The following is a 14,755-nucleotide window of genomic DNA, read 5'->3' as shown; positions in this document are numbered from 1 at the left end:
AAAAGAACAAACAAAAATTTAACGCACGAAAAACAAAGAGGAAGAAAACAGGCAGTGAAAATCGGAGTAAGTGGTTATTCGAAACATGATGTTATTTTGTTTTCTATAGTCTTTTTTCTTATTGAAAGGAATTACTATATACATATGAATAAAGTTAATCAAAAATAATAATATTTTATGTTATCCATTTTTTCAGAAAGAAATTGAATAAAACGTAAAAATGATGTTCAAAACCGTGATCACGAATCGGGTTCGTTCATAAAAGTGGTCGAAGGAGATGAAAGTTCAAATTTTAAAATTGAATACTGCTGCGTGTTGCGGAAAATAGGAAAAAAATGCGACAAACGAAGAATAATCCTGTTGGATTCGAGCTTGATCGTAACCTGTGTAAGTACACGTGTACTGATCGCCTGAAATTCGGACGTCATAGAAAACCAGTAACAAAACAACAGAATTTGAAAGTTCGTTCCATTTTATTGCTAGAATTCGTTTTGAATTTGGACTTTGATATGACCTCGCAATTGGCGAAGAAAAGTGGAATCGAGCACAAGACAGGAAAGCAGTTTTTTTTGTTGTTGGGAGGCAAGGAGAGGAGCTTTTTTTATCATCCTCCTCTTTCTTTCCTAAACTGAAAGTTTCTTTTTGTTGTTTTGCTGCGAATGTGTGCAAAAAGTATGACAGCATTTTAGGCTTCACGATAATACGATTTGTTCTCTCAACAAACGCACGAACGAAACAATAAGTTCCATGTCTAAGCACTACTACCGAAATTGGAAAGGGGTGAGGGGGGGGGGGGGGAGGGGGGAGGAACACAAATAACGACGCGTGGTTAAAGCTTTTTGATTTCGTCGCGACATTCGGAAGGAGGGCGGGGGGAGGGAGTAGTTCATAAGATTTTTAGCATTAACGGTAAAGAATGGTGGAATTTTATGATGGACTCGCTGATGGAAACGTACGTACCTATGTCCCTACCTTTATTTACGTACTTCGGTTGACACTCGATGGTGCTGGTTTTGGTAGTATAGGGGGTTTTCCCCCAGTCACCAGGAGGAGGGAACGCATCCTTCCGAGTTTTTGGTTTTGCGAGATGTGTGACATCTCCTGTGTTTTAGATATTATTTGTTTTTCCTTTTTTGTTCGGTTGGCAAGTTGTTAGTGTAAGGTTACATTCTATGTTGTGTTGGTTCATGCTACAAGATTTGTTGGTAAAGTTTGGGTTTGGTTTGCTCTACTGTTTGCACCATCGGGATCGCGTCGCGTTTTACTATGTGTACGTTATATTTCATCATCTTTCTGTTTTACTAGAATGATCAAGCTCGAATGTTTTATATACTGAACTATTATAGATTTGCTCTTTCGTTCCTCTCTTCGTTCTCCCTCTCTCTCTCTTTCCCATCTTACGCTCATTCCGATCGAGCTGTAGCTCATTGATTGTATTCTGTACCATTTGTTTTATTTTTTTCTTCTTTTTCTATTTGTATTTGTCCAATATGTATGGTTTTAGCATTGTTGATTGAATGTTTTCCTATTGTAATAAGCTGAATCATGTGTGGGCTGTGTTTGTGTGGTTTTTTTTTCTCAGTAAGCATCAAATGGAACGATCGAGTTTGCTCTTATTGGATAAAAAATAAGATTTGTTTCTCTGTTTTGTTTCTCTCTATTTGCTTACACTTATTCCATTTTCTTATGTTCGGGATTTTTCATTTTGATCGATGTTTAGCATTGGACCCGTGAAACTAAAACCATTTAGTGCTTTGGGCTTTCACTATTTTTAGCAGTTTTTTGTTCCTATTTATTCATACCAACTTATGTGTTAGTACGGTGTCAATTGAGCAGTTAATTAATTACCTGTGTTATTTTATACCGTATTTACCTACACTCATGTGTGTGAGTGTTGTCTCTCTTTTTAATCATTGAATGTCTTCTTGGGCTTGAAAACGGGGGAAAGAAAAGGAGGAGAAAAGAAGAAGGGTGGTTTGGTGATTTGATTCGAACAAGATGGCAAGGAAACAAATTTGCCCTTTTTATAAGCATTTTTATTACTCCCTAAAAAGGTGTATTGTGATTATAAGGGACGGTTCTTGTGAAATTGTTCTATCAACGGTTACCATCGAATCTGTTGTTATGCTCTCGTTTGCTTTGCAGCGAGTTAGTGTAATGAATTGTATTTTTGGATGGAGCTTTATACAGATGCACTTGATCTCTTTATGTCTCTCCTTTTCTTTTTCTTTTCTATAGCTCTAGTTTTCACAAGCTTCTCTATTGTTAGATCTTATAAGTAGCAACATAGATGAAAATAGTAAGATGAAAAATTAAGATAAGTCGTGGAGAGGTACAGTGAAGAAAGATTAAAATGCTATAAATGATTTATAATCGTGGTGTACAGGTCAAAACACATACAGTTACCTAAGGAAAATATGTTTCAGTATATGAATTTCTTCTTAGTAACACGCTTCGAACACGTTTTCTCTTGTTAATGTGTTTTTGTTTGTTTATTTTTTTAGTTGTTGTTTGGCCTCAATGTGAATAGTTCTCTTTTTTATTATTCTTTACGAGTTACGAGCTAAAAGTGTCGTTAAAGGGGCTTCATTACTACTAACGGGGATCTCGTTACTACTAAGGGAATTGTCGGCTCGAGCACATACACACAAGGGTACAAAAACAAGTGAAGGGGTTTGATTGATATTTTCAAGATTTTGCTAGTGTCCTTACATGGCTAGATCGTGACGTTGGGATGCAGTTTTACACGTTTTTCCTTCTTCTTCGCTCTCCTAACCCTATCATTACACCCCGGTTTCGGTGTCCGTTCACACCGTTCAAGCAAATTGTTTTAACCCGTCGATCGATGATGTTGTCTAAAATAATTGTATGGATGTGTATAATATAGCCTACTACCTATTCGTTTGTTTTATATAACTTTTATATTCAAACCCACCCATCATCATCACATCCCGCTGCCCGCTTTCGATATCCCTTTGCTGTGGATTTAGGAGTTAATATTGTAGCCCGAGCTCTACAGCTAGAAATATAAACGGATTATCGCTTAGTATCTCATCGCCTGCTTTGGCTTTGCATGCCATTACGGTGCAGCTGACACTTACTGTGGCCCTAATGTAACGTCGGATGGGTTAGCTTTAACGTTAAGTCGCATTCCAAAATATATACTGCACGGAGCTTGACTACGCGTAGAATCATCCCTAGCCTTGTTTATATCATTATAATTTATCATTTCAATACTGATTACATCTTGATTGACAGTTTGTTCTTGCAGTTCCTTTCCTTTGGTTTACATTTCGCGCCTGTTTTTTTCTTCTTCTGTTTTGTCTCCTGGATCGGGGGATGCAGTTTCTCTCGTGGCGTGTCGTTCAGGACAATTGGCACTTGGCACCGATAGACAGGAATGTTTTGGTGGCCCATGAATTCAAAGGAGTTTTACTTTCGAGAGAGAGAGAGAGAGAGAGAGAGAGCGAGAGAGAGAAAAGTGAGCAAGATGGAACTCTGTCACCACTAGCCTACTTGGAGAGAGAGAGAGAGAGAGAGATTCAGAAAGGGAAAAACGTGTTGTAATACAGCCTACTACCTACTGACTGTCTTGACTTGGACTGGACTAATGCTCACACTGGGTTTAGTGTGCGGGTTTGAAGAGGGGGAAAAAACGGTCGGTAGTTCTCTAGTTCCCTGTTTGATTGTATAAAGTTGAAGGTAAAATCCGGCCATACTTGACCGGGGCTTAGAAGCTGAACACGCTACACTAGAAAAGACAGGTGGCAGGTTCTAGTCAGGAATATGTCTGTACATATATTCTATCGTATAACGCGCGGGCAGATGTTCCCAATTCTCCCGCTTCCCTGTTTTTGGGAGATCTAGTACCTAAGGATCGTGTTTAAAATCGAACCAACCCGGTTTAGATGTGAGTGGCTTCACCGCACATCCTCTCATCATATAATTAGTCTGAGTAGTACTCAAATAGCTACCATGCAATTTGGAATAGTTTTCATACTCGTGGGGTAGAAGGTTGACTTTTTACTCTTTTTTTGGAAAAATGGTTAGTAAAATGTAACATCATCATCATCATCATCATCTCTGGCACGCCTAAATGCTGACTGATTAAAAGTGACCTGTTTTTCTTCTTCTTCCTCTTGTTCTTCTAGTTCATTCTGTCTCCCTCTCGCTCTGTATCTCTCCCGTCCACCCAGCGCAGTGGAATTACAGCAGTATCTCGGCCTGAACAGAGTCGCCAAAGTCATCGGAGAAGCGGCTGGCGCACCCGACCGAGCCCAGATATTATCACAACATTTGCTCCGATTCGGTCGGCGAGATCGGCGACAGCTCCATACCGTCCAGCAGGGGCGTCTTCTCCTCGCTGCCACTGGCCCCGTACTCGTCGCCGGCCGGCCCGCCCGCCCCATCGTCCAGGTACTGGCGTACGTCGCGCGCGGCATGCTTGTGGCGCACGACGTAGTGCTGCTCGCCGGACGGGGCCGCCGCCGGTGTCGTCCGCTGTGGCACCGGTGACTTGAGCAGGGAGGTGTCCGTCGTGCTGACGCTGGTCGCATCCTCGCTGGTCGTGTCGGACGCGTCCGACGTGCAGGTAAGGTCGGAGGTGAGCGGTTTCGCCTCGTACTCGAGCGTGGTCGCCCCGTCGCCGGTGGACGAGGTGGACGCACCGCTGGCCGCACTGCGGCTGGAGGGGCTGGCCGGGCTGTTGGAGCGCCGCGAGACGGTCGAGGCCGCCCCGCGCAGTGACATTTCCGAGGAGAAGTCCTCGATGGACACACTGTCCAGGATTGTGCTGTGCTTGAACCGGGCGAGCGAGAAGAGTTGCTGCCGGTCGGTTCGGTTCGGGCGCATCCGGCTCGTGGACGCGAGCGATGCGGACGGGGACGAGATTGCGGTGGACGTGACGGAGGGTGTACGGGACGGGCTGCCCGGTGGTAGCGGTTCCGGGGTAAGGATGAACCGGTCGCAACTCATCTCACTGCCGCTCGCAGTTGTGGGGAGATCCTGCGAACCGTGCGACCGGAGATGATGGCTGCCGGAAAAGCTGGACGCTGAGCGGAACTGATGGTGCTGCTGGTGATGGTGGTGCTGGGCGGCGGGCGAGACACTGTTGAACGACGTCTCGAACAGACACTCGTTCGATTTGATCAAGTTGCTGCGCCACTGCAGACCCCGCTCCCGGGCCGTCGGTACGATCGTGTGCAGGTTCTGGTAGGACTGCGCGGTGTGGTACTTGCGCGAGGGTGACACCGGCGACGGCACGTGCTTCGGCGACGGGGTCAGCATCGGCGGCAGAGAGAGTTGCTGCTGAAGTTTGCCACCCGACGGTGGGGCCGGCGACCGCGTCGTGTCGATCGGCATGAACGCCGAATCGATGCGCCGCTCCTCCTCGAACGAGCGGAAGATCTTGCGGCTCGTGTTTTTGATTGACTTGCGCGCGATTGAGTTGTACGACATGTCCTCGAACGAGGAGACGCGATACTTCTGCGAGAACACCTCGGTCGTGGCGCACTTGCGCAGCGGGGAGAGTGTGTAGCAGAGCGATGAGTTCGTCGTCGTGGATGAGTGATTGTTGATGACGAGCTTGGGAGGCTCCAGAAAGCGAGGCCCAGGGCTTGGCGAGATGTCACGCGATGCGATCGAGGGTTCCGTTCGGGAGCTGCTCACCGCACACACGACAGTGCCGTAGCCGGAGGTTTGCGGCAGCATCTGCGACTGATGCTGCTGCTGCTGGTGATGATGATAGTCGTGGCAGGGGGACGACCCAGTCGAATCGATGTACTTCATGTTGGCGATCGTGGTCGCGAGGTTGTCCGTCCCGGTGGCGGTACCGGCCGCCGGCAGGCCTATCTGCTCCGCCAGCAGATCCTCCACGCCCTCGTCGATCGGCGAGTTCATCGAGGCGAAGCTGCTCAGCTTAAAGCTGGACGCCCTGGACGATTCGCCGTCCGTCATGGAACCGAACGCGGAGTCTTGCGAGGGGTTGCTGAGCCCGAGCATCATGCCGCGCCGGCTGTACTCCATGCGGCGCGACTTGGAGTTCTTGTACGCGGAGGACGGGTTGAGACAGACGGGCGCACCGGCCGCCGGGCCGCCCGAACCGCCCGCCACCGATGCAGCCGCCGCCCCCGACGACGACGGCGTGCCGGACCCGTGCGCTTCTTCGATCGAATCTATACGAATGATTGTGTTGTTGTTGTGGTTGTTACTATTGCTGTTATCGTCCGAGTGGACATTATTGTCACAGTAATGTATCGGCGAGCTCAGTGGATCGTAATGGCATGGATCGTCGATGCGGGCTGACGCTATAACTATTTCATCTAACAGATCTTCAGAATCACTACTAGACAGATCGGAGGATTCTACATCACTATAAAGAAAAAAGACGGAAATTCGATACGGAGGAGGAGGAGGGGGGGGGGAGCGGTATGGGAGAACGGGGGTGGACATTAGGACATTGGAATGAGGGACAAGAGAGGAAACCGTACGGGACGATATAGATAAATCCACACGAAACAACAAGTACAACGCCACACATGAAACACAGTACAACACACACGCACACACACTGAAAGGGTGTTCATATGCCACCCCGTGTTGGACAAATCATGAGCTAGTAATATGCATGAATAGAGCAATATGTGTTCGAGTGTGTGTTCGTGGGTGTGTGTGTGTGTGCAAAAGATTCAAAACAAAAAAAGCTTAGTGACAGTGAGGCGTGTGAAGAAAGCATTAGAAACGAAACAGCTACAGTAACCAAACAAATGAATGAATAGTATACGATGAAACAAAGCTGGGTGCTGGGTCGTAGTAACTTCCTGGGAAAGCGATAAACTACTGTAACGACACTAATGGCACTGCTGGTGTCGATAAACATAAGCATGAGAACGTAACGAACGCGATGTTGACTCTAATAGCGCATAGCGTTTGGGGAGATTACTAACAATGTTAGCCATTATTATGTGGCTAGAACGATGTTTTTTGGTCCATTCTCGATAGACTCGATGGTTGGTGAAGGACGGTCCATCCTCTCATTAGGCTCGTTGATGATCCCTCTAGGGGAAGGCGAAGCTGGCTAACGAGCGCTAGGTACGGCTGTCGATAAAGCGGTCAGTGGAATTGATTTATACCTCCAGCCTGGCTTACTTCTCGCTGTGCGAACTGGGCGCTCGTGATGATACTATCAAGCAAATATGATAACAGTGGAGACACGGGGGCAGTCCGCCTTGGCAGTTACAGGTGGAACGATACGCGAATGATAACGCAACGTGTAGCGCAATGTAGGCCAAGGACGCTAGCAGCAAACGTTGAGAAAGACCAAGGAGAGGAGCGAAGAAACAAGCTCGACACGATTACACGAACGGAAGGTTCGGTGGATGGTTGGTGATATATTCTTTTGATGCCATTTTTATTCGATGGCTCAGTGGAAGATAATAAATTGGAACAAATAGTCAGACAATACACTGGGAAGCTGCGCTTTGGTTAGCGCTTTGGTCAGCAGCAACCGGGGGGCCGTTTTAGAAGAGCACTGCAGTCGATTTGGAAGTAATTAAGTGAAGGAATGAGCATACAACAGTACGGAAGGCTAGCTTTAGTGTCATTTAGTGACGTTACGCAGGGATGTGAAAGCTTTTTTTCTGGACGCACAAGTGTTCGAAGCGGAGTTTGTATCAAGGCTCAAACAAAACGCCTAAATGTATGCAGTGCGCATTGCAGTCGTTGCCTTGCTGGCGAATTTCATTCACACAGGGTGGAGCAGAACTTTACAACGCTTTACTAGCGCGTTAAAACGGGAATCAAGATAGCAGTAAGATACTTTCGCCGCTCTTACCTAAATTCCGTATGTTGCTCGAAGAAGATCGTTCCAGGGGGATACCAATGCTTTTATACTATAATCTGCAATTCCTTTGTATACTCTATAATCAGACACATATAGACACAACACTCACATACAGCGATAGCGACAACAGTAGTAAACCCACAGCACTATATTACAGTCCAACCGCACGTGCGCCTTTCGGTTTAATTTGCGGGGAAGAGACAATGTCGCCCGTCCGGACCGGGGGCCTGGAGGAACCATTTGTTAAGGAAAGGTTATTCGCTTACGCCAACGCGTAAACAGGGCAACGGCACGCAACAGCTGGCCTGGTAGGTGGTCCGTGTTGCTGGCCGGGAGTCCGATGCCTTTCCGGAATCATCATGTGTTAGCAACCCAATCATGATGAAGCATTTTGGGAAGGAAACAATCCATAAAGTATGGGATTGGGTATGGCACATACAAAAAAAAAAAAAACAGGACACACACACCGATCAAACCGGAAGGTAAAGGTGTGTGTGTAGGAAGGTTGGTAGCGTCGTTAGGCCAAACGAAACTCGAACTCATCGTAATGAACTGGATGGTAGTAGCTGGGGTGCGTGTTTTGGCGTGTGGATCGCTCATCGAAGATGCTGTAATCGCGTTCCGCGATTTATTTTCCTCATCGTCGTTGTTGTTGTTTTTGTTTGTATGTTATCAGCGTTCGTTGCGAAGTCGTTTGTCGAGGGAAGAAAAACAGCCCATCGTAATAAGAACAAACAAAACAGTTGCCAGCATGGCGAAATGGAGAATGAGAGGAATGAGAAACAAAAATAATATTAAATAAAAAAACATAACAACAAATTCAAACCCAACAAAGTACAGCACACACACACGCTCGTGTGCTGTTCTTCATAATGTCCTGTATGGAAGGACGATGAGATGATGTATGGCGTGATATGATTGAGGGAACGATGGTAAATGTGATGAGCCATGAAGAGAGAGAGAGAGACAGAAAGGAAAAAAAGACGCAGATTTTACAGTACTTTGTGCAGCCCACAAAACGCTCGTCAATTGGCTGACTGATGGATTGTTTGCTGTTTATTTTATTGCTTGCCTTTTCCTTTGCTTTTTTTCATTTTTGATGCTATCTAGCTGGCACGAAGCAGATTGAATTGGTTGAATGATTCCAAACGAGGTTAAACAAAACGGCAAAAAAAAACGCTTGTGCAAATGTGTAAGCAAATGTAGAAACTACACAAACGCGGCATCACTCCCTTCACTCGTCTAGAGCGATGAAAGCGGTAACAAATCTTACAAAACAAATATGATACAAAAAAAAACAACCATCTCAAACTGATACAAGTGCTAGAGCGAACAGAACAGAAAACAAAAAGAAACCGAGAGAGATGCAAACGTAAGCATTAAAGACAAACACATTTTTAAAACGTGGACAGCAAAAAGTGGGCACGCTGGTCGTGGCTGCCGCTGTTATTCATGCCGATGTTATGCCGTATGTTTTAGGTATATTGTGTGAGTGTTATTGGTTGCGGGGCTAAGGGGAATTAAGAAAAAACACGGGTAAACGGGGAGGGAAACAAATGAAAATACAGAAAGCAAACGAAAGAAGCGCCGCTGCCCGGTGGTGCTGGTTTTCCTTGAGCCACACACGCGTGCTAATTACCCGCTTCAAGGGTGTATGAGCGTGTGAATGTGTGTGTTCGTGTATGAAGATAGTATAGCCGTGTGTGTGTGTACGTAAACGTGTCCGAAGGCAAAACGAAACTATCGTCAACGCAATCACAATCGCTACTACAGTGTACAGGCATTCCGCAAACATTACTGATGCCATCGCATCACACAACAAAAACCAGAACCGTCGGTAGAAAAGGCCAAAAAAAAGGGAAATATTCTACTAACAGCATTGCTAAGGTATCAAAGATGGCTAAAACAGAACTAACTATTCAACTAGATTGCATAAATTGAGGCGTTTCACCAATCTACCAGAACTGCGCCTAAAGTTATGCAATTTGCGTGACCAAATTCGCTCCAACAGCTGCTGTGCTGTGATGGTATGGCTCATTAGCAAAGCGGGTTGTTTTTTTAAAGAACGAAATAACGCGCAAACATCTTTGTAAAACAAGAAAACGGCAAGAAATTCGTACGCAAAACAAGGAAAAAAAACAAGTGGGCTCGCAACCGAACGGAACGAAGAAGTAAAGAAGCGTCCAGTGTGGGTGGGTGGTTGTGTGTCTCCATGCTCCAGTGTGTGGTTTTGCGAAATGGGAGTTGGTTTTGTTGGTTTTTCGTTCGCTTTACTTACTGTCAATCATGGCAGCGCCGCGGACAACGGAGAACCGTTTGGACGAACTGTTCCAGCTGGGCAGCAGAAGCTGGATGGGGATGGAGTGAGTGAGAGAGAGAAAGAGAGAGCGGAGTGGGCTTTTGGGGAAGGATCATTCTAACCTTGATTGCGGGGCTCTAATGACGATAGACCGGTACCCCATATGTGTGTTTGTGTGTTTTAGAGAAAGAGAGATAGAGATGGATTCTACTGGGCAAAAGTTTATTACTCGCACGTGTTGGATTCTTTTCAAACATTAGGTTTGTTTTTTCGGTCAACCATGCTTACACGTTTTTGGATACATTCTAGCCCTCCCCCCCCCCAAAAAGAAAAAGGATGAGGAAACTTTCAATCGTAGCTCAAACAATGGCCCGTCAGGAACAGCGGGTATGCACTTTAAAGTTGGTCGACGCACGAACCGAATGGAAGAAGGAACAAGAACAACGATAGAACGATAATCGATAAGTATGAAGCTTGCTAAAGCCAAATTTATGTGGCATTTATTATAGTCATAGAAGCGTAGAAGAGTGCAACAGTGCTCTCGCTCTGATATACATTGCATTTTAGGGGTCAATATTTTGTAGGAAGCTGTGTGAAGTTATCTGTGGAATGGCTTTTGTCCTTGCCGCACTACACACACACACACACACACACACGCGCGCGCGCTCAATGTCCTTGTTTGCGTAAAAAGTGTGTGGTGCGTTGCTTGTGCGCACGATAAATTGGGAACGATTCACATCGTTTTCTGCTTTCTTTAAGGTAAAGGATGTGTTGGCAGAGGGGGGATTGTTTGTGTTGGGAATGGTAACAGTGTGCATTGGTTGTTGGTTGCAGTAGTAGTAGTTGTTATTGTGGTGGTGTTGGTGGTGGTGGTGTTGGTTGTTGGGTAGCAGTTGTTGGCATAACATCGGATGACGGAGACGGAGTACAACGGAGTTCAATATTAGATATTGGTATTAGAGCGTAAAGAGAAGTTGTGGAAAACATATTTTGGCCGACATGAACAAGCCCAGATGACGCGGATGTACAAGTTAGGCAAACAAACTATGAACGGAGAAAAACACAGTAATTGACGTAGACAACAAAAAGAACGAAAAGCCACAAACGGGGCAAAACATTCAAAATTAAAACAAAGCATCTCATCGGCTCTAAAAACGGAAGTAAACCAATGAAACTCTTCTATTTAAAACACTGCTTTTTGGAGAAAAAAGTAACATTGCTCACACCTACGCTGCAACATCTTAAGTAACTCATCGTTGGAAAACCAAAAAAAACAAAAACCAAACAAAAACGAACATGGCTACAATCGAACTGTTCAATCAATGAGCGGTGTGTCTTCAATGATGAGTGTATGAGCAATCGTGTTCCGTGTTGTCATGACAATTAACGTCGCCGTCTTGGTCGCTTGCTTGTGTATGTGGATGAGAATGATAGCATGAAGAAAAAAGAGAGAGAGAGAGAAAGATAGACAGAGGCGAAAATGAGATGAACGTATGCGTGAGAATGAGTGTCGTTGAGTGCGAAAAGTAATAGTAGTAAGTAAAAGAGTTGTCCCATAGAAGATGATGGTGACGAATGATGGTTGAAGAAGAAGGAAGCATGATGGTGAGGCGCAGAGCGGAGCGGAGCGCAATGAGGGCAGAGTGAAGGCAGAGTTGCTAGACAAAGAGTACACACCCGGTTTTCCGATCGCGCGGCGTCGACGGTGGTGTGCAGGGCGAGCTGCCCTCGCTGTACGAACCGCTCAGGATGGCACCCTGGCGACGCCGGACCGCATTCAGTAAGCTCAGGGTGGAGCTGCTCAAACCGTGTTTGAAGGACTGTTGGTGGAAAGAGAGAGAGAGAGAGAGATAGAGATAGAGCGAGAGAGAGAGAGAAACACGTTTATCATGATGCGTGTGTTGAATCAGATTAACGGGGATACTTACAGGCACACATGTTCCTCGCATTTCTCTTAAATCGATATTGCGGAAAATATCACAAAGCACGAGCTCCTCCACCGTCGGGTAGCGGCCATCCGGCGACTCGAAGATCATCTGCAGCACATCGACCACCTTTGGGGGGGGATAGAAATGGGCAGACGTTGGGTGTCAGAGTTCCCCGCAGCCGAAGATCACATCCACTCGGTTGCTGTGCTACCTACCTGCGGGTACCGCTCGAGATCGAGCTGATAGTGGCCGGGCGTTGGCTGCGGCGAGGTCAGCTCGTACCCTGCGCACATCTCGAACAGCAGATGGCCGAAGCAGATGACGTCGATGTTGTCGATGTCCGGCGCGGACCGGGCCCAGATGACGGCATTAACGCGCGAGTTCAATCCAAGCAGCCCGTTCTCCAACCCGGATAATCTGCGAAGAAAGTGCATGAAAAGGGACCTTCGGTTTAGGGGGGAAGCTTTACTTTTGCCGACAATTGCTTTACTGCCGAGTGAATAGGTTTGGTGAGGATCGGCCGAGAATAGGCGAGAAATAGCTTAAGCGTATCGCCAACATTCCTAGAATTGGGTCAACAGCTCGAACAAAAACGTGCCAAAGCGTGGCGGCTCTGGGACAGGGCCAGGCCTAATTTTCCACCCGACTGCATTCGGTTTTATGGGCGACAATTTTATGTTGAGGTTATCTAGGAAGCGTCCGTTTCTCACGCATCACTGGCTCTCCTTTTTCACGGGTGGATGTGTGGATGTGTGTCACACAATAAACATTCCACATCCCAGCAGCAGCTTGCTATTGCTATTGTCACGCTCAAGTGTAATGGGGGAGAGCAGTGGGAACCCTTTTTCCCACTGCCCGACCGAGTTGTCAATAGAAACCTGTTCGAAGGGTAACATTGAAACGGGGTTTTTTTTGTGGGTTTGTGGGTTGAACTACACATAGAAAAGTGAATGCCCATGAGTTGTCCAGTTTTAGCTCACGAAAGGCACTTCATTTGTCAAACGTTTTCCGTCGCACCAGGGTCGCTCACCCGTTAACGTCCATGTCCATGCATTGAAAGTCACATTAACGTCACCCATAATGTGTCAGCCAACGCGGTCGAGTACGCGCTCGAAACGAAGTGCTCTGGCGCATAGTCATACGCAACCACACATACACAGAAACATGGTCGACATGGTCGGAAGTTTCTCATCCCGGGGTGGAAATCCGATCCCCTGCCATGTCTGTGTGTGTGTGTGTGTGCGGGCCAAACCGTTTCAACACTTAAATAGATCACTTCCGTCTCGACAAACGTACCGAGCAACGGGAGACTAGCGAAATGAACGTTGCCAGGTCACGGAAAGAATGGATGGTCACCGGAAGACCAGTGTACACCATGCTGTACACCATGTCGCACGTCAAGCTTCGGACAATGCGCCCCGAGACACGTCCAGATCGGGGCTCATTGAACTTGGGTTGATTTGAAAAGTTTTTCAATTCAATCGGCTTCACGAATTGAATGGCTCACGTTGCAAAGAAGGGGTCAGCTGGTGTCAGATTGAAATTGTCCCGTCGTGGGCGAAGTTCGGTTGCATTTTTGGGATGTTTCGTGTATACACTTTTAAAAAAGCAATTTATTGAAAGAACCATACTCTGAGACCATTCTACCTGATTCAATACTCCAAATTTGGACAAAACGGTAGAAAAAAGCATTTTTTGCAATACCGATTGCATACCTTTAGGCGCTTCAAAATCGATTTCTTTGAAAGGGGAGATTTCTCGCTATGATTCAAAGCAGGAAATGAAGCAAATGACTTACCGAGCGACTCCGTTCTGCAGGATGACATTGCCACTGTGCAGATGGCCGTGCGATGGAATGCCGCGCTCGCGAAGGAACAGCAGCGCCTCCAGTATCTGTCGCCCGAGCCGCTGCACCTGCGACAGGGGCAAACAGGTGGACTTTCGCGTGTACTTGCGACTCCACGGTTCGTTCCATTGAGACTGTGTGCGTGTCAGAATGGGAAAATGGGTTAAATAGAGTATTTAAATTCCCAATTTCTTCCCGGTTGCTCGGGAGATTGAACCACACGGCGGTTACCTTGTAGATCAGATCCTTCAGACTGCCGCGGGGATTGAATGGCATCACGAGGCTGGTGTACTGGTGCGAGTCGGAGGGGAAAAACCCAAGATCCAGCACCGGATAGATGTACGGATGCTGCAGCGAGCCGAGCAGCTCCATCAGCACACCCTGGGGACACTCAGACGGGGGCAGCTCCTCTAAGGCAATACAGTCGGGAGGTAATGGTAGCAGCGTCATCAACCGATCGGTACGTATCTGCGAAGGCAAAGGAATATAGTGAAAAGGAGCCGCGAGTGGTCTCCGCCAGTCGACTTACCGTGCAGTCGTTCAGCAGGAACCAGTGCTTATTGGAGCGCGACCCGATGTCATCTAGGTGTGCGATGGACTCGTACCGGCCGCCCGTGTTCTGCAGCCATTCCTGGCACGCGGCGTACGCTCGCTCCCGGGCCGCTCGTTCGCGCGGGCTGCGATCCGGCGCCCCGATGCCACTGTCCAGTGCCGTATACTGCTGGTAGCGTACGCTGTGTCTGTGCGAGATGGAACGAGAAGAGAAAGAACCGAACCGGACCCCGGAAGCGGGAAGGTTAGTTGGGTGCTTAGAGCGTGCGTCTGGGAAAAAAGCCCTCCCA

General features: G+C 47.1%; 1 protein-coding gene across 8 annotated transcripts in view; it reads right to left on the bottom strand.

The window, feature by feature from the left end:
* Window positions 1–4,037: 4,037 nt before the first annotated feature.
* The window catches only part of LOC121597010, a 37,074-nt gene continuing 26,356 nt past the window's right edge, over window positions 4,038–14,755 (bottom strand). For all 8 annotated transcript variants that reach the window (XM_041922461.1, XM_041922462.1, XM_041922463.1 and 5 more), the window contains 7 exons: window positions 14,443–14,653; window positions 14,145–14,381; window positions 13,866–14,047; window positions 12,283–12,484; window positions 12,068–12,193; window positions 11,817–11,959; window positions 4,038–6,370 (listed from right to left, as the gene is read on the bottom strand). In XM_041922461.1, coding sequence (XP_041778395.1) covers window positions 4,288–6,370; window positions 11,817–11,959; window positions 12,068–12,193; window positions 12,283–12,484; window positions 13,866–14,047; window positions 14,145–14,381; window positions 14,443–14,653 — 3,184 coding nt within the window. In that variant the 3' untranslated portion in view covers window positions 4,038–4,287. The remainder of the gene's footprint in view (window positions 6,371–11,816; window positions 11,960–12,067; window positions 12,194–12,282; window positions 12,485–13,865; window positions 14,048–14,144; window positions 14,382–14,442; window positions 14,654–14,755) is intronic.

Source organism: Anopheles merus, chromosome 3R, assembly GCF_017562075.2.
Source record: "Anopheles merus strain MAF chromosome 3R, AmerM5.1, whole genome shotgun sequence".
Classification (NCBI taxonomy): domain Eukaryota; kingdom Metazoa; phylum Arthropoda; class Insecta; order Diptera; family Culicidae; genus Anopheles; species Anopheles merus.
This window is presented reverse-complemented; position numbering and strand designations above follow the sequence as displayed.